Source organism: Acartia tonsa, chromosome 13 (genome assembly GCF_053477335.1).
Source record: "Acartia tonsa isolate MP-2025a chromosome 13, ASM5347733v1, whole genome shotgun sequence".
NCBI lineage: Eukaryota > Metazoa > Arthropoda > Copepoda > Calanoida > Acartiidae > Acartia > Acartia tonsa.
In genome coordinates, this window is record NC_137272.1 from 9,142,833 (window position 1) to 9,170,485 (window position 27,653).

Consider the following 27,653-nt stretch of genomic DNA (forward strand, 5'->3'; position numbering starts at 1 on the left):
GGGATTTGAAACCATAGGAACTTCAGGTAGAATTTGTTAATTTTATTAGGAAGAATGGTGTATAGGACGATTATATGTAGTTTTAAAAAGGCTTTAGCCAGCTAAGCATGAAACTTAATTATGATTAATATATGTTTTAGTAATTTTTATGTGCCTTATTGTTGCATTTAACAATGATTTATTAAACCAAATAATTTTCCTTTAAAGCCAAAGTTTCCAAAGATTTTTACCGTAGAGAAAAATGATTTTTAAAAAGCAAATAAGATTACGTGGTTATAAATAACTGGAATTATGAACTAATTGATATTGTAATTTCAGGTCTTTGAAATAATTTCATCAATAAATCTATATTCAAACCTGCTGTTGAAACTTGATGGTTCCTGGTATTGGGGGTTTGTATGTTCGCCAACTGATCTCGTGAACTTCCCGCTAATTCGGAAGTCAAGCTCAACCAAAGTGTCATGGTTGAGACAATTTCAAAGGACTTGAAGTTTAGGCGTTAGCAAATTTCAATATCCTGATGTTTGAAGGAGCTGCACAAACAATTTCAAAGTCTCAAAGTTTGATGGAGCTGCACAAGCGAAATTTCAAATGATTGGAGTTTGAAGGAGCTGCACAAGCGAATTTCAAAGAAGTGAAGGTTGAAGTTTAGGCATTAGCAAATTTCAAATAACCTGATGGTTGAAGGAGCTGCACAAGCAACTTCAAATGGTTCTGAAGAATAGGCATTAGCATTCTTCAAAGAATCTGAAGAATAGGCGTTAGCATTCTTCAATAAATCAATAGCATATAGTGTATTGATGCAAAAAACATTGACAATTTTTCTGTGAAATAATTACCTAGTGAATCAATATGGTGCTCACTAAAAAGCAGAAAATTGAGCGAGCTATCGCTATTGGCAATGAAAGGCTAGAGGTGTTTGACGAACAGATAAAAGTGTTTTATGAAAATCTAAAAGCCTGCCAAAGTTTTAGTTCATGTGAAAATGTGAATTTAAAATCAATTCGTGACATTTTTAGTGAGGTCAAGGACCAATCTGACCTAATAAAAAGTCTAAAATCTGCCGTGGAGACTAGTGAGATGCGCAAGTTCAAGCGTGATTTGGATGAAGCTAGTGAACAGAAAACTGTTGCAGATAAAGTTTATGCGTCGTTGGAACAGTGTACGAAAATTCTGCACTGGCTTGACAATGATTCAGACGACGTGAGGTCGAGCACTGTCGCCAGGAACCTCGATGTCGTTGAGAAGGTGAGGATGGACATGGGAGTGCTTAAAATTTCCATGGAGTTGCGCCAAGAAGTACGTGATATGTACCGAAGGCTTAGAGAGATGGAACGTCGTTCATCTAACTCGGATAAGCTTGGTGTCTGTGGCACCAATTATTACGACAGTTATCATAGTCGTATGTTGCATGAGGCTAGTGCTAGTGTGAATACAGTCTACAAATCAAGTTCTGCGCCTAGCACATGTACCTTCCTGCTGCAAATAGTTCCAGTTGTAGCACCTGGCGGCGGCGCCTGCCATGCCGCCGTCAGGTTTGATTCTGGTGCAAATCTATCACTTGTGTCTGAGAAGTTGTCCAGCAAGTTGAAGCTGAAATCTACCGGCAGATATACAAACATTTCTGTTGCTGACGGTAGTGAATCATCCTGCCGCAATGTGGTGTTCTATCTGAAGGACAGGGATGGTAACTTGAGAGAATTTGAGGCAGCTGTTATGCCTAACCTCGGAGGTGGCAACGAGATGCGCTCGGTCCATCCGGAAACCGCCGCCGAAATATTTAAGATGCCGCCAGAAAGATTTACATATATTAGTGGAGGCTTAGATATCATCATTGGAAATACACATCCTGACGTGTTTCCATCAACCTACCAGAAAGTGGGCCAGTCTATGTTGTGGCGAACCATTTTTGGTAGTGGTTTTATCTGTACAAGTGCTGACTATGGAGCTGGTCAGCAGAAATCTGCGGTTGGTACTGCCGTAGCTGTTGATAATGAGCCGGTTGGTACTACCGTAGCTGTTGATAATGAGCCGGTTGGTACTGCCGTAGCTGTTGATAATGAACCGGTTGGGTCTGCCGTAGCTGTTGATAATGAGCCGGTTGGTACTGCCGTAGCTGTTGATAATGAACCGGTTGGTACTGCCGTAGTTATTGATAATGAGCAGGTTGGTACTGCCGTAGCTGTTGATAATGAACCGGTTGGTACTGCCGTAGCTGTTGATAATGAGCCGGTTGGTACTACTGTAGCTGTTGATAATGAGCCGGTTGGTACTGCCGTAGCTGTTGATAATGAACCGGTTGGGTCTACCGTAGCTGTTAATGATGAACCTGTTGGTTCTGCTTGTGATGCTGTTATTGAGAAACCTGTTATTTCTGCAGTTGACGCTGTTGTTTGTGTTGCAGTCAAATCTGATGTTAAAGATACTGCCGTAGCTGTTGATGACATTGCTACGGCAGGTGAGGCTGTAGCCGTTCACAATGATGATGCTGAAATTGGTTGTGTTGCAGCCGGTTCTGATAATGATGTTAGTTTTGCTGCAGTTATTCCTGATGATATTGGTAACGATACTGTAGCCGTTGAGAATATTGTTACGGCGGGTATTGAGCCGCTGAATGATTCGGTTCCAGCCGGACAAGAGCCGACGGGAGTTTCGGTTCCGGCTGGACAGGAGCCGATCAGAGTTTTGGTTCCAGCTGGACAAGAGCCGACGGGAGTTTCGGTTCCAGCTGGGCAAGAGCCAATAAGAAATTCGGTTCTGGCCGGACAAGAGCCGACGGGAGTTTCGGTTCCGGCCGGACAAAAGCCGGTAGATGATTCTAAGTTTTATGACAGTCACACTTTTATTACTTGCCCTGGTGCTGTCATGAATCAAGAATCGACCTGGCTGCTGCCAAGCTGGCCGCCCGACACAGGGTAAAGGGCCTGCAATATGGCGGGTGTTGCCGCCAGAAAGTTATTGAAAGTCTACCAACCCACACATATCTAATCTACAACATAAACTATTTATGTGAAAATGATCTTTAAAGAAAAAATATTACAAGTTATATATTAAGCTTGTGAAGGGAACCTAAAAAGGTTCTGCAAAGAATAAGTATTCATTATTCAACTGATTTTATTGTTCATATTTGAGCACAAAAATTCTACAAAACTGTTTAGACTTTGAAAGCAGATTTTAAAAGATTTTGTTTCTTTAAGTATGATTTTGAAAAGCAAAAGTTCGTGTGTTAACTACCAAATGATTTTGCAGAATTTAAAATACCTCGAAAAGTATTTTTTTTCATGGTTCACGTTTGCTTAAAAAATGTTATTTCTCAGATTCTCATATGAGATAATGCATTAAAGTAAAGAACACAACATGTAAAATTATTATGATAATGTTAAAAATATTTCTTATTATTATTTTAAAAAGATTATCGCAAAAAATCAAGGTATTTGTTTTAATTTGTAAGCAAATAAAGTTTTTTCTTTCACTCCGGAGGCAAGGATTCCTAATAATCCACGCGTAAAGATTTTTCTTCATTCCGAGAGCAGAGATTCGTAGTAATATATGTACCTAGCGATTTCGGACAGGGCAATTTTAAACCTTGAGAAGTATTTTATAGCAATTATTTCCTAGGTACGTATATTTTCGTTCATGTTTAAAAATGTAAACTCTATTTCTATGAGATAAGCATTTATAATAATGAACACGATGTATGATATTATTAAAATATTGATTATTATTTATATGAATATCACAGAATTAATTTAAGATAAACTATGCATATTTTAAATTAACCTTTCCTTCATTTTTATCGCAGATATTAAAATAAAAGCGGTTATTAAAAATTATGATTAATAATTGATTCTTATTTTGTGGAAATTGAGATTTTTTTTAGTAAAATAGCCACATTTTTCATATGCCTATTTTTATGCCTAAAATAAGAATCAAATGAAATGCGATTAAATTTTATTCTATTTCATATACTCAAATTTAATTTTATTGAGTTTAAATTCTTTTCAAAAGTACAATTCATTTTAAAACTTACCTGAAAAGTTTAACAAAAAGGAATAAATGTGTCGAGGTTGCGTGATTCGATATTTATTCTAAGAAAAAATCAAGTATTTTTTTTAGCAGATTTTTTTTAAAATTATATATGAATTTCAATCAAGTAAAACATTTTTATTCAGATCAAGGAATGATTGAAAATTCATATTTAAAGTCTCATATTTTTTTACAAAGAAAAATTGGTATTTTTTTTCATAATTTCAATGAAAATTCTAACGAAGATATTATTATTTTGCTATTCTTTAAGTATTAAAAAGTTTTATTGTTGATTAAGATATTACAGTTCTTATTCATTAGGTTTGAAAAACTTTCTGCCCAAGGATTTTGAAAAATTTTTTCTTACTACTCTTTTTGATGCTTAACAAATTTAGTTTTAAGTACCTATAAATCTTAATTTTCTTGTCTAAGATTTATTTCGTTTTATTTTACCATTATTGTTTACATTTCGACCTGATTTCGTAGGTACTTATTGATTTATTAATAATGATTTATTACCTATTGATTATGAAATGATTATTATTTAGTATAAGTTGTTATATTTACAACATCATGATTAATAGGATTATCCATTTTAGGATTTGTGTATGTGATCTTGTGATTGTCATGTGCATGGAATGTTGTATGGTACAAACCAATCCCCATCCTTCTATCCTAAAATGTGAGGTATTATGAGTCCTAGTGAGGAGTATAATATTGTGTATGCATTCACGGGGTTTCATTTAGTTAGGAGCAAAATTGTCACGTTTTCGGGATGTTGCCATTCTCATGTGATTATGGTGAGTTGAGTTTAGTGAGAAATGTTGCTAATGCTCAGCGCGAAAAAAACCTTGAATCTCGTTAAGGAAGTTAATTTGACTTTCAAACGGGGGGTGTGTCTTAACCTCTTTTCGAGGAAGCTTTGTGTTTATCAAGTACGAAATTAATTCCTTATCATTATTCTAGAATTAAGCGCAAATGTCGTCTTTTTTGACTTTCCCTTCATAAAGTGACGCAGCATGGATTGTTTATATGCGCCCACGTTTTTCACTTTTGAATGAGACATGAGTGTGTGAAGATTTCGGAGAACAAAATTGGGCCTATCATTGGTCTCATAGTGTGTGAACGACCCTAGTATACCAGGGATTTGAAACCATAGGAACTTCAGGTAGAATTTGTTAATTTTATTAGGAAGAATGGTGTATAGGACGATTATATGTAGTTTTAAAAAGGCTTTAGCCAGCTAAGCATGAAACTTAATTATGATTAATATATGTTTTAGTAATTTTTATGTGCCTTATTGTTGCATTTAACAATGATTTATTAAACCAAATAATTTTCCTTTAAAGCCAAAGTTTCCAAAGATTTTTACCGTAGAGAAAAATGATTTTTAAAAAGCAAATAAGATTACGTGGTTATAAATAACTGGAATTATGAACTAATTGATATTGTAATTTCAGGTCTTTGAAATAATTTCATCAATAAATCTATATTCAAACCTGCTGTTGAAACTTGATGGTTCCTGGTATTGGGGGTTTGTATGTTCGCCAACTGATCTCGTGAACTTCCCGCTAATTCGGAAGTCAAGCTCAACCAAAGTGTCATGGTTGAGACAACTCCGATAGACAAACAGACATCTTGTTGCTTTTTATATAGTATTTTACAATTTTAATGAATAGTAAGAAGTTTTATACCTATTGAATTACTTAAAATTTAATATTTTATATCAACTATAGATCATTTATCAAATTTGGTTAAGGATGACAAAAACATCAGGGAGCGGACATTGGACAATTAATTACTAAGCTATCCTTATTTTTTGGATCAATACCTTTGGGCACTTTTTAAAAATTTTATTAGCATTAACAGGTATGTAAATACATTTATTGTTTATTATCTTTTCCCTTCAGATCCCTGAAGAAATGATTAATTATAGGGGCTAATTTGCCTGACTTTAACGACGAAATCAATATCAATTTAAGTCTCATAAACAAGTAAAAAGACGTCTTTATGTCTGTACCAAAGGATCTCTCTAACAGCTTGAACGATATGCTTCTCCTTTACAGTGAAAATTTTAAAAGTCATGGTTAGGCTTATAGCTACTATTGTTTGAGAGTACCACCAACCTCCCAAGAGAAATTGCTCCTTGAAAAAATATAAAAGTGAATGGTCGACTTACTTAAATTTATATCTGGGACTATAGGATCACCTAAAATGAGGGAGGGAGGGGACATTGGACTATAAATTACACTGGTATTCAAAGTTTTATAAACATGCTCTCTCATTTATTAGCTTAAAAACTTTGGTACTTCCATTACTAGAGAACTGGGTTACAATGTTCAAACTTTTCAACCCAAAATATTAACCTACAGTACATAGTCGTCCAAGGGGGGGGGGTAATGGGGCGATTACCCCCCCCCCCCAAACGATTTTGGGGGTGCCGTAGGCACCCCCAAATTTTTTTTCATTTTACCCCCCCCATTTAAAATTTACCCCCAACCATTAAGGAGGGGGTATTTACCCCCCAAACAATTTTGGGGGGGTAAATACCCCCCCCAAAATAAAAAATCTCTAATAAAAAAAAATTTTGTGCGCTTCGCGCGCATTTTTAATACTATATATTTAATAGAATTTAAATTACCCCCCCCAAAAATTTTACCCCGGGGGTAAATTTTGGGGAGGGTAAACTAAATTTACCCCTGCCAACAGATTTTAGGGGGGGTAATTACCCCCCCAAGCAAATTTTACCCCCGGGGTAAAAATTTTGGGGGGGGGGGGAAATTTGCGACGCGCTTCGCGCGCCATTTTACCCCCCCCAAAAACGAATTACCCCCCCTTCAAAAATTTTTACCCCCCACAAAATAAAAAGCTTGGACGCCCCTGCTACAGTAGGCTTTATTTTGATTATTATCATTGGGAATGTTCACATTTTTGTTGTCGAATGTCTCACCCCTTAAGATCTATGACCTCAAGTTAAAACTTCATGCAGATAAATCATAATATATTTTTTTTTACAAATCTTCTTGGGACATTCAAAGTATATAAGGTAAGCAATTATTTTGGTAAATTGTGTCTTGCTCAAGCCTTAGAATCAACAAGATGTACAAGTCTCTTGCAGCTATCCTTCTGTTCTGTGTGGCAGCTGAGAACTTGGGAGCTGTCCAAGGTCTCAGTGTTGACAACTTTCAGGTAATTTCAGATTTTCATTAATTTGATAATATTGTCAAGCTAAATTAATAATGAGTAATAAGTAAAATAAGTATTTTAATTACATTAAAACAGAATTAATTTGCACAAAAAATAAGATTGCTCCAAAATAATTTTTTTCTCTCCAAAAATTTTTATTTTACTTTTTATAAAGTTTACTTACAAATTACATGTGCAAGTATATGAATAATATTACTTCGTAGAAAAATTCACACCCAGATTTCAAAATTAAACTTTTTAGCACTTGAAGGAATTTGGAAACTAGGATTATGAACATTTTTTTGAAGAAAAAAATTCTAAATGATATTTTAAGGCTATTTGAGTTACTTGACAATTCTAGTTTTCCTAAGACCTCAAGTTTCATTTTATTAATGATGATTTTGTTTGATTTTTCCAATTTCAGCATCAAACATTTAAAGTTATCTTATTTTACTAGGCTGCCAACCTAGAGGAGTTGATTGATCTGAACAGAAGAGGTGGTTATGGAGGCAAGAAGGGAAAGTATGGTGGCAAACATGGAGGTATTATCTATCTGAATATCTAGCTAACAAACAAATATATATGTAACCTATTAAGTTACTTTGCTGAATTTTAATTTAAAGATATCCAAATCTCTTACTATCTATGTGTTTAGGTAATAAGAAACATCATGGATTTATCACATATCTAGCTAACTTACAAGTTTTCAATATATCTAGAAGTCTAACTATCTTACTACCTTTCTATCTTATATAACTAAATTTATAGCTATCTCTTTACCAATTTATTAGAGCAAGCATCATCATAAATGGCTAGAGATCTGGATTTTGATATAATTTCAAGTGTACAAAATCTAATAAAAAAAGAAAATTAAAGCATATGTTTGTAAACCTGGGCTATTTTACAGAAGGTATACAAGATAAGAATCATAGAAGGATTTAGTTTTAGGCTAGCTCTGACAACCTTGAATATCATTCATCCTGCTGTTTAGATTATTATCTCTTACAATCTAGTGAAGTTTGAAATATTTCAGGTAAGCATGGAGGAAAGCATGGAGGAAAGCATGGAGGCAAGTATGGAGGTGGAAACAGCCTTGGCCCATTGCCAGCCATTGCTGCTGGTGCAGGAGGATTTGCTGCTGGAAGCTTGGGGAGCCTTCTTGCTGCTCAACTTCTTCAACAACTGTTGGCAAGCATGACCACAACAACAACTGCTGCTCCTGTAACCACTGCTGCACCTACTGTAGCTCCCACTGTTGCCCCAACTACAGCTGCCCCAGCAACTACAGCTGTTCCTGCAACAACTGCTGCACCTGCAACAACTGCTGCACCTGCAACCACAGCTGCTCCTGTAACAACTGCTGCTCCCACAGTTGCCCCCACTGTTGCACCTACAGTTGCCCCAACAACAGCTGGACGTTAAGAGATCTGTTCATATATGATGATATGTGACACCAAAATATTGCCTAACCTATCTTTTTGTAATCTTATTCAATTCGTTTCTTTTTCACTTTATTTAATAAAAATTCAACTTTTCTATTTTATGTTATCTTCCTTTTTTTCATATTTTCATTTACTTGATATAAATATCACAAAGAAAAATCCTCGTTGTTATAAAAAAGTAACAGGATGTCTGTCTGTTTGTACCGAAAGATGGAGGGTACCACCACCCTCCCAAGAGAAATTGCCAAAAATAAAAAAAAAGTAATAAATATTTTTGGTAAACAGCTAAAACCCAAAAAACGCAACTAACACCATCTAGCGCAAAAAAAACATATTTTTGGCAACAAGCTGATTTTAACATAGATTGAAAAGAATTTATGTGCTCAAAGAGGCCTCTAGAGGCTTAGCCGCCAGTGTTAAAACTAGGATTATTAAGTGACAAAAATACTCCAAATGCACTCCTAATTTTTGTTACTTAATATTTCAATATGTTTTTATTTGAAGTGGAGTGATGGTTTCCCATTTTTCTCGAGCGCTTAAAAGTTTTACTATATTTATAATCATTTTGATTTTTGACGGTGATTATATGATGTTCAGTATTTTAGAATTTGAAGTTTTCTTTTTGCCTTTCTTGAAAACTTTTCATTTGGCTACATAAAAAAAAAACTGTTTTGAAGGAAGACTAAAACCCTATTCGATTGAGGGAGGGTGTAGGGATAAGCCCACCTTCTCTCATTTTTTTCTACAGACCTTAAACTCAATGACTTCTTAATTATAGCAATCTATTACCAGTGCAGTTAAAAAAAGATCGCATGTCTATTTCTAAATTCCAATTACAGAGTTTATGGTGACCATTTACTGAAAATCCTTGTCAGCTTCGCTACTATTGGACGTAAGCGTCTTTGTTAATGATTTTAGTTGTTCAATTAGAAAGTTTTAAATTGGAACAAAAACTTGATTTATTTGGTGAATTTTTTTGTGCAAATCTATTATTGGTATAATTCTAGCTAATGGCTGTATACAAACTTTTTAATAGTTTGAATTATTTATATAATTTTACAACTATTTATTAGTAACTGTTAACAAAATACATGTTGTACCAAAATATCTTGCTAATAGTATGGTTCTGCTTTGCAAGGAATCTTCATAAAAGTCCAATGCAGTTTTTTTGTATCCACCTAAAAGAAATAACTACATATATGACCTAAACAAGAACTAGTATGACAACATCTATTAAAGCGAAGCTTTGAAACGGAAGGCAAAAGAACATTAACAATTGTAGAGTGTCAGAACTGAATAAGCAGAATATAAAAGTAAAATATCTAATCAAATTTGTAGGTCAAGTTGTTTTAAAACTGCTTAAATGAAAGAAACTGATAATGACATACTTATATTTTTAGGACTTAATTATAGAGATGCGTCGCATATAACATTGTACCTTATTGTAATACGAATCAGTGTAAAAAAATCAGATGAATAAGATAATTATATTATATTAAAAAATTGTCGTCAAAAATGTTAAAAATCAACATGTTTTAAATGGACGTACAGACATTCGTTTTTTTAAGTCGTACCTAACTATTTTCAGAATCGTCATGCAAAGTATGAAATCGATAGGACAATTGTAACATGACTAAACGAAAAATTCTATAAACTACGTTTTCAGTGTATAGTGAGCGAGAATTGAGAAATGTGTTATCTTTTCAGAAAATAGTTTAAATCCCTAATTTTTTTTTTAAATTCTTGCAATATAAAATATATTGAATGTGACCAATTAGTTTATTATCATTTTGTTATCAATGTTCTGCTAATTAACGACTGCAGCGTAACACGACGTTACTTAGCGCATCTGCGTGCCACTTGGGAGTAGATGAGTTCTAATCCTTGTTAATGCTACTTTTCTACATTATCTATAATACAAAGTAGAATAAGTCTGTCTGTCTGTCTGTCCGTTCGTCTGTCTGTCTGTCCGTCCGTCCGTCCGTCCCTTAAGCTCTTGGTAACCACTGAACCGATCGGATTCTACTATTCAGGGTATACAACCTATTGGTCCTGTGGTGGTCCCAAAAAAATGAAAATTCCACCCCCCTCCAATTTTTTTTCTTTCTTGGGAACACATTAGACCAAGCACCAGTAGTATTTTATTCATTTTAATTATCTCTTGGGGCAAAGCCCCTAGAGACTAGGGGCGAAGCCGCTAGTTACAATAAACAACACAAGGAGGGAGGAGACATTTAATTTGTAATTTAAGCTGGTACCTAAAGTTTTATAAATACTTTTTGTTGAGTTACAAACTTTAGGTACTTTCATTAAATCTTAATGGCTGGTTCTAACTTCCAGGGTCCAAACTTTTCAACTAAAAAAATTAAATACAAAAGGAGTAATTTTGTTTATCATCAGTTTTTTTCCATCGTCTTATCCTCTAAGATCCCTGATAAAGCAATATGATTAATTCAAGTAGGAATTAAATATTAATGTAAATTAAAGTATCAACGTGAACTTTGTATAGTAGATAGACAAATAATTAGTCCCGCACATCAATTATTTATGTTATCGGTGGCATTGCCCATAAACCCCTCCCAATAAAGGTACTAATAATTCTATTCCCCTCCCCCCCACTTTATAAAAATTGGGATTAGGGGGCGGGGGAGGAGTCGTATCCCACTTATAAGGATTGTCATAAACCTTTCATGGACTACCCTGCATACTGTTAAATGATCAGTCCAGCTGTTTGCGATATCTTAGCTAACATACTGATTTACTTTTAAGTATACTTGCGGATACGTCCCAAGAGGCATCGTTATCTCTTATAGGGGTTGGAGGTACCCTCTCCCAAAATAGATATAAACCTTCCGAGGATGAGAAGCTTAACAGGTCCAGCGGTTAACGAGATCCTTCAGTACACAGACAGACAGATTGGCTTACATACATACATCCTGCTACTTTTATATTGCATAAAACATAATTTAACTAAACCATTGAATAACTCTATCTTTGTTTTCAGAAATTTTTTTAGTTGTGTTTTTTTGGTTTTACTTTGTTACCAAAATTATCCGCTAGGAGACGATTTTTTGTAGTTGGACAAAGTGTCTCAAAAATCGGGCATGTGATGTCATAACAATGAAGGAGATGAGAGGAGATGGAGTAAAGAAAACCCCTAAAATGAGATGATAATGACATCGCATGGCTGATTTTTTAGACACTTTTTCCCAATAATTTATTTCATAATTGGTGATTTCTCTTGGGAGGGTGGTAATACCTCCCCCGAAAATAGCTAAAAACCTTCCCAGGACATATGAAAAGCTACACTGCAAAATAGAACTTTAAGTCGGTTCTGCGGTTTCAGTGGGACAAACAGACAAAGAGACAAACGGACAAACATTTAGACATGGTAAAACACATTTACCTGTATTGCAAATCGATTTTATGGTTTTCTTTTCCAATTAATGGGAACATTAATTTTAGAAGCACAGCCATCCTTTGATTGAGGTTAATTTTCCTTCATTAATAATTTATTTCATAAAAAGAACTCAACATTGAAAAGCTACTCTGAAACTTGATGAAAAAATTATATATTTGCTTTAAGAAAAAAATGACGTCATACAATACAAAGGACCAAAGTATACAAGTTACCATTGGTCACTTACAATGTATACTAACCTATCATTGATCACCTGTATTGTATGACGTCATTTTTACTGCACACTATACGCAGTTTCTTGCTTTGAATAAACTATGGATTTTTTAAAATAGCCGTTTTGGAGATGTAAAGTAACACGCATGAGAAAATTAAATTAAATTTAAAGCTGTGCTGCTATTGAAACGTTCTTAATAATGCTAAATAATTTAAAAAACCAATACACTTATAAAATGAACATACAAAATTAATGATATTAATTATTCAAAAAAGAGGCGTATGTTTGAAAACTTTAGAATGATGGATTACAATTAATAGTAATACCCATCAGACAATCAACTTTTTTATTCTACGACTCTGGTATTCTAATTATCAGTGACATAACAGCCTAATGTACCATTATTGTTTCTATTTAGAATTTCATTAAACAAACTGAATTAAAAATTTATAAATTTTTTTTAGTGTATTTGTGGTATATCCTGTATTTAAATTTTCCATCGTTCTAATGGCTTGTTGTGTTCGTAGATGTAACAACAATTATGTCAGGTAGGGATGGGACAGGAGGGTGTTTATTACACTAGTCCCAAAAGTTTTAAAATAATGTTTTCCTATTTTTAGCTCCACAACTTTGGGAACTCGTCATACTTGAAGAAAAGGATTACACTAAAACAAGAAAATTTATTGTACTGTCATTATCATCCTTGCACCAAACCTGGCAAAACAGAATGAGTGAAAACAGGTATATTTCAAGCTGGAGCTTTTAAACAACCATTATTACTGTACAGGATCATACTAAAACATACAAGAACAGTCCTTACAGCCAATAACACCCTTCCAAACTGGCAAAACAAGGTAAGTGAGTGAGGTACCATCATATCAAGCTAGAGCCTTCAAAAAATTGGTCAATAGTGACAGATCACACACAAGATACGAAGGGAGATGACAAAAGGACCCAGTTCTTTGCAAATAAAGAAGCTTATAATAACATTTTATTACATTAGTATTATTTTTACATGTTGCTGCAATTGTATTATAAATCAATATTAACCCTTAACGGTCGGGGGGGGGGGGCGTTGAACGCCCCCCCATCCGGTTTTTTCTATCTCATTTTCTGTGTGTGAAAGATAAAGAGCCCAAACTGCTTGACTTTTTAAGTATGGGTATGACACATAACTGGGAGTTTGAATTTTTTGAATATCTCCATCCTGGCGGGCACAGGATGCCAGCAAACCTGGCCGGGTCATCCAGGTAAAGAGCAAAAATATTTTTTTGACTAAAACAAAGCATTTTATCATACCAAAATACTAAAAAATCCTCTAGTAGTACATCCGGGTATAGTCCTTTCCATGACATCGCTCCATATGGGGCGATGATTTTAATTGATCGCCTCTTATGACAAGGGGCGATGTATTGGCTCCTTGAAAGGGGCGATTTAATAGCCCCATATAACAAGAGGCGATGTTATGACTCCTTGAAAGGAGCGATTTAATAGCCCCTTGCCCTAAGAGGCGATTAAATGATCCTTTATCGCTCCTTTATCGCCCCTTCTAAAGAGGAGATGATATGTCCTCTTATCCCAAGGGGCTATTTAATTAAATATCGCCTCTTCATGGCCCCTTCACTATTATATATATCTTAGTCCCTTGATGGCCCCTACATCGCTCCTACATCGCCCCTTCATCGCTCCTCCATCGCTCCTTCTCCAAATTTATATTACATTGTACTTTGATGGCCCCTACATAGCCCCTCCATCGCTCCTACATCGCCCCTTCATCGCTCCTTCTTCAAATTTATATTACATTGTACTTTGATGGCCCCTACATCGCTCCTACATCGCCCCTCCATCGCTCCTACATCGCTCCTACATCGCCCCTTCATCGCTCCTTCTTCAAATTTATTACATTGTACTGTGATGGCCCCTACATCGCTCCTACATCGCTCCTTCATCGCTCCTACATCGCCCCTTCATCGCTCCTTCTCCAAATTTATATTACATTGCAACTTGATGGCCCCTACATTGCTGCTACATCGCTCCTTCATCGCTCCTACATCGCTCCTTCTACAAATTTATATTACATTGCAACTTGATGGCCCCTACATCGCTGCTACATCGCTCCTTCATCGCTCCTACATCGCCCCTTCATCGCTCCTTCTCCAAATTTATATTAAATTGTACTGTGATGGCCCCTACATCGCTCCTACATCGCCCCTACATCGCTCCTACATCGCCCCTTCATCGCTCCTTCTACAAATTTATATTACATTGCAACTTGATGGCCCCTACATCGCTCCTTCATCGCTCCTACATCGCCCCTTCATCGCTCCTTCTCCAAATTTATATTAAATTGTACTGTGATGGCCCCTACATCGCTCCTACATCGCCCCTACATCGCTCCTACATCGCCCCTTCATGCTCCTTCTACAAATTTATATTACATTGCAACTTGATGGCCCCTACATCGCTGCTACATCGCTCCTTCATCGCTCCTACATCGCCCCTTCATCGCTCCTTCTCCAAATTTATATTAAATTGTACTGTGATGGCCCCTACATCGCTCCTACAACGCTCCTTCATCGCTCCTACATCGCCCCTTCATCGCTCCTTCTCCAAATTTATATTACATTGCAACTTGATGGCCCCTACATCGCTCCTACATCGCTCCTACATCGCTCCTCCATCGCCCCTTCATCGCTCCTTCTCCAAATTTATATTACATTGCAACTTGATGGCCCCTACATCGCTCCTACATCGCTCCTCCATCGCCCCATCGCCCCTTAATAGCCCCTTACCCTTATTTATATAAAAAAAGCCCCTACATAGCCTCTCCATCGCCCCTTAATAGCTCCTTACCTTAATTTATATAACATAGCCTCTACATAGCCTCTCCATCGCCCCTTAATAGCCCCTTACCTTAATTTATATAACATAGCCCTACATAGCCTCTCCATCGCCCCTTAATAGCCCCTTACCTTAATTTATATAAAAAAAGCCCCTACATAGCCTCTCCATCGCCCCTTAATAGCTCCTTACCTTAATTTATATAACATAGCCCCTACATAGCCTCTCCATCGCCCCTTAATAGCCCCTTACCTTAATTTATATAACAAAGCCCCTACATAGCCTCTCCATCGCCCCTAATAGCCCCTTACCTTTATTTATATAACAAAGCTCCTACATAGCCTCTCCATCGCCCCTTAATAGTCCCTTACCTTAATTTATATAACATAGCCCCTACATAGCCTCTCCATCGCCCCTTAAAAGCCCATTACCTTAATCAATATAACATAGCCCCTACATAGCCTCTCCATTGCCCCTTACCTTAATTTATATAACATAGCCCCTACATAGCCTCTCCATCGCCCCTTAATAGCCCCTTACCTTAATTTATATAACATAGCCCCTACATAGCCTCTCCATCGCCCCTTAAAAGCCCATTACCTTAATTTATATAACATAGCCCCTACATAGCCTCTCCATTGCCCCTTACCTTAATTTATATAACATAGCCCCTACATAGCCTCTCCATCGCCCCTTAATAGCTCCTTACCTTAATTTATATAACATAGCCCCTACATAGCCTCTCCATCGCCCCTTAATAGCCCCTTACCTTAATTTATATAACATAGCCTCTACATAGCCTCTCCATCGCCCCTTAATAGCCCCTTACCTTAATTTATATAACATAGCCCTACATAGCCTCTCCATCGCCCCTTAATAGCCCCTTACCTTAATTTATATAGCATAGCCCCTACATAGCCTCTCCATCGCCCCTAAATAGCCCCTTACCCTAATTTATATAACATAGCCCCTACATAGCCTCTCCATCGCCCCTTAATAGCCTCTTACCTTAATTTAAATAATCCTTACCTTAATATATATAACATAGCCCCTACATAGCCTCTCCATCGCCCCTAAATAGCCCCTTACCCTAATTTATATAACATAGCCCCTACATAGCCTCTCCATCGCCCCTTAATAGCCTCTTACCTTAATTTATATAACATAGGCCCTACAAAGCATCTCCATCGCCCCTTAATAGCCCCTTACCTTAATTATATAACATAGCCCCTACATAGCCTCTCCATCGCCCCTTAATAGCCTCTTACCTTAATTTATATAACATAGCCCCTTCATAGCCTCTTCATCGCCCCTTACCTTAATTTATATAACATAGGCCCTTTATGGCTCCTGTACAGCCTCTGTAATTGTATTGCCCCTTCATTATAGAAGGTAGGGCATTAAGGTAAGGAAGGAATGTGACCCTCTACAGTTTTAAATTTAAGTTTTAAAAGGATGACAAGGATGACAACATTTATAAAAGCAAAGCTCTGAAACGGTAGAAAAAAGTTTAATGAACATTAATAATGTAGAGTGTCAGAACTGAATAGTCAGAAGTTCTGACTATTCAGAACATAAATTTAAAATTCGAAACAAAATTGTAAGTAAATTTATTGAGAAATTGCTTTCATGCAGGAAAATGCTTAAGGACGTACTCACATTTTTTGGACTTGATTATAGATATGATTCGCTTATAACATTCTATTTTGTTGTCCTAGGAATCAGTATCCCAGAAATCAGATTAATCGGATAATTTTGATACATAAAAATTTGTTGTAAGTTAATAATTAGTATGCTTAAAATGGACGTACGGATATTCTGATAATGATTATAGACTTTCTAAATCGTACCTTTCTACTACAGGAATCACATGCCTAAATTAACGAAAATAGCTAACCGTTACGGACGTACGGACTGATCCTTAATATAGAAAAGCTTTGCTTTTAAAAGTTAAAAAGATTTTTTGAGGGGATGGGGTAATATTTTTCTTGGGGTGAATTTTCTGGGAGGGTGGAGATACCCTCCCTCGAAATAATTATAAACCCTCTATGAACTTAAAAGAAGCTTCACTGTAAAGGAGAACCATATAGGTTCAGCGGTTAGCTTTTCTACAGACAAAAAAAGATTACTACTTTATATAATAGGTTATGAAAAAGGAAAAAAAAAGCAAGATAACAAGGATAACAACATTCACAAAAGCAAAGCTCTAAAATCAGGAGGTCAAACATAAATTTTGTTAAAATTAGCGTAAATCTATAATACAAAGAAGAATGATGTCTGTCCATCCGTCTGTCTGTCTGTCTGTCCGTCTGTCAGTCCCTTAAGATCTCGGTAACCACTGAACCGATTATATTCTACTATTCAGGGAATATACCTACTGGTCCTGTGGTGGTTTTAGGCTATTTTCTTGGGGGGTGGGATACCCCCAACCCCCCCAAAAACAAAAAAATCCCCAGCCATTTTTTTTTTGCTGAAGATTTTCTTGGTCCTATTACGAATTTCGCCAAAAAAAATTTTTATCACCTCTTGGGGCAAAGCCCCTAGAGGCTAGGGGCGAATCTGCTAGTATAGAATATAGTAAAAGGGCATAATTTTATTTTTAGTATTTGATTATAATACTAAACCTTGTAAACCTTGTTGTCCTAAGAAACATTATTATACAAAAAAATGGACGTACATACTTTCTAGTAATGAATATAGTATTGTACCCAACTGTTATAGAAATCATTCTGCAAAGTTTGAAATCGATAGGATATTTATAACATGTCTAAATTAAAGAAAATGTTGTCTAACCGTTTGGACGTACGGACAAACCAATCCTTACTATAGAAAAGTTTCGCATTTAAAAAGGAAAATTATAATGAAAATATAATGAATTAATAAAATAAATATAAATAATATAATAACATAATGAAATAAAGAAAAAAAAAATAAACTAAGAGAATGAAATTTTTTAGTTAAATAGAATATTGAATAAGGATCATATAATGGACAAACAGACAAAGTAAGTTATAGAGCAGACTTTAAGAGAATATGCTATTACTCAAAGATTATCACGAAACCTAAGTCTTTTGAAGCATAATTGAGAGACAGACAAAATAATTTATAGACTGGATATACATATGTCATGGGAATATTCACTAAAAATCTCAACAGTCTATCTTTAACAATAGCAGAGAAAACCACATGCTTAACTTAATGAGAAGAGCAATGACGAAAGGACTAACCCTAATTGTAGAAAAGTTTCTCTTTTAACAAAAAAAGTATTTTTTTTGGTCTGAAGCTTAAAAATTTCATAAACTGACTAAATTCTCCATTTAAGGGAAGCTTCACATAGGTCATGGGATGGTTTTTTGCTTTTTCATTTTCAGATTTAAGCCCCTAATTGGTTTTGGCTATTTTTCTGCCTCCTTACATTAAAAAGGGCGCAGCTGCAAGTGAATAAGAAAAGAGAAATATAAAAGAAGAATACATATTATCCTATTATATAAAGTAGTAAAACATAAACAAACGTTGGAGTGGACAAACCTAGGAATGGGACAATCGTCGGAGTGGACATTGCTTATGTAAAACGCAGGAGTGTCTTTTATTTTATTTATAAGATAAAAATCTTTCAAAACAAAAAAAAAATCTTGAATATCTTTTCTCACAGACTGAAATTTTAAAATCAGTCTGACAGTTTTCCAAAGTAGGTAAGTTCTATCGAAAGGCAAAGGTTTGAAACGGATAGAACATTCCATTAAACTAAAACATATTTTTTTCTCACATTGTTTACAACTGTCAAATATGTTTTTTTATATGCCTAACCCCTGCAGGGGGCTTATTTGTATATTTATATCTTAACCTAACCTAACCTGTATAGAAATAACTAAACAAATGTTGTTGAAACCTAATTTTTAAGATATTATAGACACTTCTGCGTTTTACTTATATAATGTCCACTCCGACATTTGTCCGAAATATCCTGCGTTTGTCCACGTTAGTAAGGCTTTCTGTTCTGAAACTTAAGATCTCAATAACTACTAAACAGATTGGGCTTTCTATTTCAGGTAAGCTTAATATTTGTCTTGTAATGGCTTTAGGCTATTTTATTTTAAGTCGAGGGATGGTTTTAGGCTATTCTATTTTAAGTCCTGGGAAGGTTTTAGGCTTTTATTCATTCCCCTTTGAATACAGAGCCAATAGATGCTGGGGGCGTAGCCGCTAGTCGATATACAAAGTTTTTTTTGTCTGTAGCAAAGGATCTCGTTTGCTGCTAAACCGATATGATGTATGTCTGTCTGTCTATACCGTAGGATCTTGCTAACCGCTGAGTCCTGAGATGATTTTAAGATAGTTTATTTTTTTTCCTTATAATAAAATAACAGGATATTTGTCCATAAAAAGCGAAGCAATATCTTAATTTTTGTTGTTGGAACTGTTATTCAGTTGATTATACCAAGGATCTAAAGGAATAAGACAATGGCCGATAAATTTTTATCCATCCCTAATAACGATACACAAAATTGCAACACTACAACCAAAATATGACAAAAGTCCCCAAAGTTTTGAGCCAACGAATAAGAAAACTTCATTATAAAACTTTGGAGACTATTGTAAAAATTGCCTAATATTTCCTTTCTCCCTGAGATTATACAGACTATCCTTAAACTAATATTTACATTAAAGTAACAGGATGTTTATCAGTATCAACTGAACCGATATGCTTCTCCTTTACATTGAAGCTTATTTTACTCGCAGGAAAAGTTTTCATTTTGGGGAGGGGACCAACACTTTCAGCCCCCGGAAGGTATTACTTCCCTTAAATTCTTAACCTTCCCCCTCCCCCCCCCCCCTCTCCACCACATCTATTCATTAAAGTACTCCTAGGGTCATCTATGGGATTAGCCGTTAGTGACTTAAAAATAATTCAAGTGCAATGATATATTTACCAAATTAATACGATAATTTTGTATACATTTTTTATGAAAAAAAATTATTTTGCCAAAGGCAGCCAAAAAATAAGCAGCAAATATTTCAAAATGCTCTGATAATCAGAGATCTACAGGGATAAGACGATTGTCGATAAAATGATATATATACATATATACAGTGTGTTTTTTTATGAGAACTTTTTTGAAAGCAATTTTACCTTACTTATAGTTATCAGAATTTAATGATAATGGCTTATTCTCTTCTTTTTTTATAACCTTTAATAGAAAAGCAAAAAATATTTCAGTTTTTATTCAAAAAGTACAGTAAATTAAAAAATTTAAAACTTAGGTGCCAACATCTAAAAATGGTTTTAGTGCATTTTTCTTATAATCTACCTTTGCAAGAATGGCTGCAAAACGCTTCAAAGTTGAGATATAGAGCTAAAAATTTATATAGATATTATTTGTGACATGTACTAGAACATTTTGAAATTTGAAGGCCATTTCTCAACCAGGGAGGGAATACTGGCCCCCCAATGTACTCCCTCCTTTCTTGGAAAGGGTAGAAGATTTGAGCATAAGAAAAATGCGCTAAAACCATTTCTCATATTCATTTGAATCCGGTGGATAGGAACCGGTTCTCATCCATACGAAAAAACTATGTCTAGCATCGTATTATATCCAGCTTTCTACGAATATAGATATGTACAATCATAAGATTAAACCCAGTTTCTTTAGCCGGTGCCTTCGGCACCTCGGGGCTAAAAAAACTAGTTTTAATCTCATAATTGTACTTTCTATATCCGCGGAAAGCCGTTTATAATACGATGCGAGAAATAACTATTTTAGATGTTGACACCCATGTTTTGAAATTTTGAATTTACTGTACTTTTTAAATAAAAACTGAAATATTTTTTTGCTTTTCTGTTAATGGTTATAAAAAACGAAGAGAATAAGCCATTAATCATTAAATTCTGATAACTATAAGTAGGGTAAAATTGCTTTCAAAAATGTTCTCATAAAAAAAACACTGTATATATATGTATGTTTATATATTAATTATTCCCATTGATGATTCACAAAATTACCCCTTCTTTAGTTTATAATTAGTGGTTGAAACATTTAGACACTCAACTTAATGAACTAAACAATCACAAAACAATAAAAAGTCCCCAAGGTTGTTAATCTAACGAATAAGAAAACGGTATTATAAAACTTTGGAGACTAGACAGCACTCTTGGATAAGCCAACTTATAACACTTTGGGAACTATCCCAATCCTCCCTGGCGAAATGACAATGAGATTTTTTGGTAAATTTGTGGCAAACTTTATTCTTAATAAATTAGCACTTGCCAAAATTATACTGGAGAGATATTTCATTGAAGAATAAATCTTTTTTTTTGCCCAAACTTTTCGTCAGCCAATAATAACAGATAAGTTAAACATTGTAAAAATAATATAGTAACTTAACTCGAGTTGTCAACGGCAGAAATTAGGTCCTGAGATGGTTTTAGGCCTGGAAAAGTTTATAACAATTTTATCTTTATTTCTTAAAATAAATTAACAGAATCTTTGTCTGTATGTATGAATGTCTGTCTGTACCGAAGGATCTTGCTAACCCCTGAACCAATATGGTTCTCCTTTACAGTGAAGATTCCTATAGGTCCTGAGATCGTTCTCCTTAATAGGGTAGCTTCTCATAGGTCCTGGGGAGGTTAATAACTATTTTATTTTAATCCTTATAATAAAGTAACAGGATCTTTGTCTGTATGTATGTCTGTCTGTACCTTGCTAACCACTAAACCGACATGGTTCTCCTTTACAGTGAAGCTTCCTATGGGTAATGAGATGGCTTTAGGCCATTTTATTTTTAATCCTTATAAAAAGTAACAGGATCATTGTCTGTATGTATCAAAGAAGATCGCTAACTGCAGAACCGATATGGTTCTCCTTTATAGGGTAGCTTCCAATAGATCCTGGGAAGGTGTATAACTGTTTTGAAGGAGGATATAAGGGGCTATTAAGGGGCGATGGAGAGGCTATATAGAGGCTATGTTATATAAATTAAGGTAAGGGGCTTTTAAGTGGCGATGGAGGGCTATTAAGGGGCGATGGAGAGGCTATGTTATATAAATTAAGGTAAGGAGCTATTAAGGGGCGATGGAAAGGCTATGTAGCGGCTATGTTATATAAATTGGCTATTAAGGGGCGATGGAGAGGCTATATAGGGGCTATTTTATATAAATTAAGGTAAAGGACTATTAAGGGGCGATGGAGAGGCTATGTAGGGGCTATTTTATATAAATTAAGGTAAGGGGCTATTAAGGGGCGATGGAGAGGCTATTTAGGGGCTATGTTATATAAATTAAGGTAAGAGGCTATTATGGGGCGATGGAGAGGCTATGTAGGAGCTTTGTTATATAGATTAAGGTAAGGGGCTATTAAGGGGCGATGGAGAGGCTTTGTAGGGGCTATGTTATATAGATTAGGGTAAGGGGCTATTAAGGGGCGATGGAGAGGCTATATAGGGGCTATGTTATATAAATTAAGGTAAGAGGCTATTAAGGGGCGATTGAGAGGCTATGTAGGGGCTATGTTATATAAATTAAGGTAAGGGGCTATTAAGGGGCGATGGAGAGGCTATATAGGAGCTTTGTTATATAAATTTAGGTAAGGGGCTATTAAGGGGCGATGGAGAGGCTATGTAGGGGCAATGTTATATAATTAAATTAAGTGGCTATTAAGGGGCGATAGAGAGGCCATATAGGAGCTTTGTTATATAAATTAAGGTAAGGGGCTATTAAGGGGCGATGGAGGAGCGATGTAGGGGCCATCAAGTTACAATGTAATATAAATTTGGAGAAGGAGCGATGAAGGGGCGATGTAGGAGCGATGAAGGAGCGATGTAGGAGCGATGTAGGGGCCATCACAGTACAATTTAGGAGCTTTGTTATATAGATTAAGGTAAGGGGCTATTAAGGGGCGATGGAGAGGCTTTGTAGGGGCTATGTTATATAGATTAGGGTAAGGGGCTATTAAGGGGCGATGGAGAGGCTATATAGGGGCTATGTTATATAAATTAAGGTAAGAGGCTATTAAGGGGCGATTGAGAGGCTATGTAGGGGCTATGTTATATAAATTAAGGTAAGGGGCTATTAAGGGGCGATGGAGAGGCTATATAGGAGCTTTGTTATATAAATTTAGGTAAGGGGCTATTAAGGGGCGATGGAGAGGCTATGTAGGGGCAATGTTATATAATTAAATTAAGTGGCTATTAAGGGGCGATAGAGAGGCCATATAGGAGCTTTGTTATATAAATTAAGGTAAGGGGCTATTAAGGGGCGATCGAGGAGCGATGTAGGGGCCATCAAGTTACAATGTAATATAAATTTGGAGAAGGAGCAATGAAGGGGCGATGTAGGAGCGATGAAGGAGCGATGGAGGAGCGATGTTGGAGCGATGTAGGGGCCATCAAGTTGCAATGTAATATAAATTTGGAGAAGGAGCGATGAAGGGGCGATGTAGGAGCGATGAAGGAGCGATGTAGGAGCGATGTAGGGGCCATCACAGTACAATTTAATATAAATTTGGAGAAGGAGCGATGAAGGGGCGATGTAGGAGCGATGAAGGAGCGATGTAGCAGCGATGTAGGGGCCATCACAGTACAATTTAATATAAATTTGGAGAAGGAACAATGAAGGAGCGATGTAGGAGCGATGGAGGGGCGATGTAGGAGCGATGGAGGAGCGATGAAGGGGCCATCAAAGTACAATGTAATATAAATTTGGAGAAGGAGCGATGTAGGGGCCATCACAGTACAATTTAATATAAATTTGGAGAAGGAGCGATGTAGGAGCGATGGAGGGGCGATGTAGGAGCGATGAAGGAGCGATGTAGCAGCGATGTAGGGGCCATCAAGTTGCAATGTAATATAAATTTGGAGAAGGAGCGATGAAGGGGCGATGTAGGAGCGATGAAGGAGCGATGTAGGAGCGATGTAGGGGCCATCACAGTACAATTTAATATAAATTTGGAGAAGGAGCGATGAAGGAGCGATGTAGGAGCGATGGAGGGGCGATGTAGGAGCGATGAAGGAGCGATGTAGGAGCGATGTAGGGGCCATCACAGTACAATATAATATAAATTTGGAGAAAGAGCGATGAAGGAGCGATGTAGGAGCGATGAAGGGGCGATGTAGGAGCGATGTAGGGGCCATCAAAGTACAGTGTAATATAAATTTGGAGAAGGGGCGATGGAGGAGCGATGTAGGGGCCATCAAGTATGTTGTTATATAAATTAAGGTAAGGGACTACGGAGGGGCGATGGAGAGGCTATAAAGGAGCCATCATGGGGCTATAGCATAGCCTCTTATCATAAGAGGCGATATGAACGCCCCTTTAAAGGAGCTATTAAGAGGCCATGAAGGAGCTATAGCATAGCCTCTTATCATAAGAGGCGATATGAACGCTCCTTAAAAGGGGCTATCACATCGCTCCATATGATAAGAGGCTATGCTATAGCTCCTTGAAGGAGCTATAGAAAATCATCGCCCCATATGGAGCGATGTCATGGAAAGGACTATACCCGTACATCCTTATATGAAATACAGGTGTTCAAGTCACTTTCAGGTTCCAGGTATGATCCTGCAGGTCCTGATCCTCCAGGTCTCCAGAAATCTTTAAAAGGCTCATGTGGCCGCAATTTTTGACTTAGAGACAAAAAAAAAACCGGATGGGGGGGCGTTCAACGCCCCCCCCCCCCCGACCGTTAAGGGTTAAATCTTACATGCTAGGATTTTGATTTAGTTTTTGTTAATGCAATAAATAAATTCATTATTAAGAAAAATGTGCTTATTTGACTTTTTTATGATATCATATTAATATATACATACACACACACACGTTTATGTAAGAAACAAGGATGACAACATTCATAAAAGCAAGGTGAAACAAATTAGAAAACCAAACGAAAATTGGCATAAATAAGGTGAGGATAGATGATTTGTTATTTAATCCAAAAATAAAAATGCTTTAAACCTACGTTCTTTATGGTAATAAACATAGAGTTGCTCCGCTTCAAAATTGTACCTATCTTTTACAGTAATTATCTTGACAAGTTTTACATTAATATGACAATTTTCATATATTTTAATTACCCTTAGACAGAACCTTATTAAGGAAAGCTTCACCTTTATAAACAATTAAAAATGAAGTTAAACAATAACGTTGTTTTATAGAAAATTATATTTTTCAAATTAAAAAGGAAAACCGAAAAAAATAGCAGTGATCATTAAAAGTAGATGGTGCATTAAAATGCAGGATTCTCAAGTCACCTTTTCTTAATTCAACTTATTTTTTGGGAAGGGCTTGATCATGTATCCGGTTTTGTACAGTTGATATTCCGAACACACTTCCTTTAGCATTATTATATTAGTTGTTTTTTTACAGTTTTGTTTCCTAAAAACCTATTTATTATAAAAGCAGTATTCTATTCATGTATTATTATTGTACTTTTCAAAATTGCATACATTCTCGGTGTACTGGGAGTCCATCATCATAATGTTGGGCACAAATACAAAAACAGGAAGTAGGAATTGAATAGAAGCTGCGCATCTAATTCGCTGCACTTAGAGTGTTCACACATTTCCTCATAAATAATTATCACCCAGAATTATTGCTACAGCACTAATTTCCCCATTACCTACATTGCTATACTTTCAACATCAAACATCACTTATACTGTTTTTGGTGTGGGGGGCCGAGGGGGTGGTATTTTTCTAGAGGCGACTTTTCTTGGGAGGGTGGAGGGTTCCTTTTCTAAAATAGTTATACACATTCTATGAAGCTTTATTGTTGATGAGAACCAAAACGGTCCAGTAGTTAGCGAGATATTAAGCAACAGACAGCCAAAGAGACGTATATTCTTCTATATGAGGAAGTTAGGGAACACCTACACACAAATGGGTCCCGTTTGAACATCAGGGACCAAGGGATACTTAAATACATACAGATAATCAATCTCTTTATTTAACCCAGGAAGGGAAGGCAAATTGTACAGAAAATAACATTGGTATCCATATTTTTTTGTTACCACAATATCTTATTCGTTTGCTCTTCATATTTGGGTACTGGATTCTACGTGGTTGGTTTTAAGCTAGTAATGTCCAAACTTTTCATTCAATAATTCTAATCTACAGATGGGGTTATTTGATATCTGATTAGACCAATAGAAACATAGTAGAGGAACAAGCCGACAACATCATTGTTCTTAAAATTGTACGAATGAAAAGTATTTTCTTGTATTCTTTCGAAACCGATTAATATCCGGTGGGTTAGAACCGATTCTCATCCATACGAAAAATCAAAGACTACAAATATAGCTAAAATAGGGACATTTTTTACTATATAGCTTTATGAAATTATATTGTCTAAAAACAAATAAAATCTTCATCTGCTACAAGTTTACAAGTTTTACGGATTATTGTGTTTCATTGACATTCTAGGGGAATAAATCTATTGATTCTTTAAGACTGCAACAATAAAGCTGCAATAACATAAAACATAAAGATAAAAACACTTGAAAAATAGCCTAAAACCATCCTTGGACCAATAAGAATCCCTTCTGTAAAGGAGGGCCATAACGGTTCAGTGGTTAGTGATATCCTTCGCTCAGAGAAAAACGAGCTTACTACTTTATATAATAGGATTAGCGGCCCTGGTATCAAGGAGCTCTGTATTCGAAGGGTTAAGGAAAGTAAAAAAATCAAAAGTCTAGAACCATCCAGAAACCCATATGAAGCTTCCATAAAATATACAGCTTATTCGGTGCAGTAATTAAAGAATTATAAAACTAGGATAGGGGAATTTCCTTTTTAATATAACCTGCTTCGAACAATTTTATCTTTAATACATATCCTTATACTAAAGTAACAGGATGTCTGTTTTTGTGTCTGTGTATCTGTGTGTCTGTGTATCTGTGTGTCTGTGTATCTGTGTGTCTGTGTATCTGTGTGTCTGTGTATCTGTGTGTCTGTGTATCTGTGTGTCTGTGTATCTGTGTGTCTGTGTGTCTGTACCGTAGGATCTCGCTAACCACTGAACCGATCGGGTTCTCCTTTACAGGGTAGCTTCTCATAGGTCCCGGGAAGGTTTATAACTTTTTTCTTTGGGGCTGGGACACCCCCAACCCCTCCAAAAAATGAAACCCCCCCCCAAAAAAAAACTTTTTCTTTTAAAATCTAAAATAAGAAATTGGGTTATTAAATTCGATTCTCCTCCTCAAGTGCTCCTAGAGGCCTCTAGGGGCGTAGCCGATAGTTTAATACATAGAATTGAATCATAATTGTACACACCAGCATTGAGGGAAGTATTTATTTTTTCTACTATTGTCTTATCCCTTTATCCCTGCACTGTTATAGTTGCTGTGTAGGATACAATTATTATTTAGATAAAAATAACACCAGAGACTTATTTACAATATTAACCCGCGACCGTGCCTCAACACGTAGCGCATTCGCTCGTCGTCGGGAAGGTGATAGGTTCGAATCTCGGTCCGACACCGCGTCAAAACTAAAGACGTTAAAAATGGTTCCCACTGCTACTATGTCAAAT

The 27,653-nt window shown here is 36.1% G+C and overlaps 1 protein-coding gene across 1 annotated transcript; it reads left to right on the forward strand.

Annotated features, from left to right (window-relative positions):
• The first annotated feature begins 7,015 nt into the window (after window positions 1-7,015).
• LOC145335506 (uncharacterized) lies at window positions 7,016-8,750 on the forward strand. Its single transcript, XM_080181287.1, has 3 exons — window positions 7,016-7,215; window positions 7,670-7,754; window positions 8,246-8,750. Exons 1-3 carry the CDS (start codon window positions 7,126-7,128, stop codon window positions 8,632-8,634), a joined length of 564 nt encoding a protein of 187 aa, XP_080037413.1. The 5' UTR covers window positions 7,016-7,125; the 3' UTR covers window positions 8,635-8,750.
• Window positions 8,751-27,653: the final 18,903 nt, after the last annotated feature.

Excerpts from the sequence above, each read along its gene's own strand:
- LOC145335506 (XM_080181287.1), top strand. The coding sequence starts at position 7,126 with ATGTACAAGTCTCTTGCAGCTATCCTTCTGTTCTGTGTGGCAGCTGAG. Across the intron at positions 7,216-7,669 it reads TCAGTGTTGACAACTTTCAG|GCTGCCAACCTAGAGGAGTT; the intron begins GTAATTTCAGAT and ends TTATTTTACTAG. Across the intron at positions 7,755-8,245 it reads GTATGGTGGCAAACATGGAG|GTAAGCATGGAGGAAAGCAT; the intron begins GTATTATCTATC and ends GAAATATTTCAG.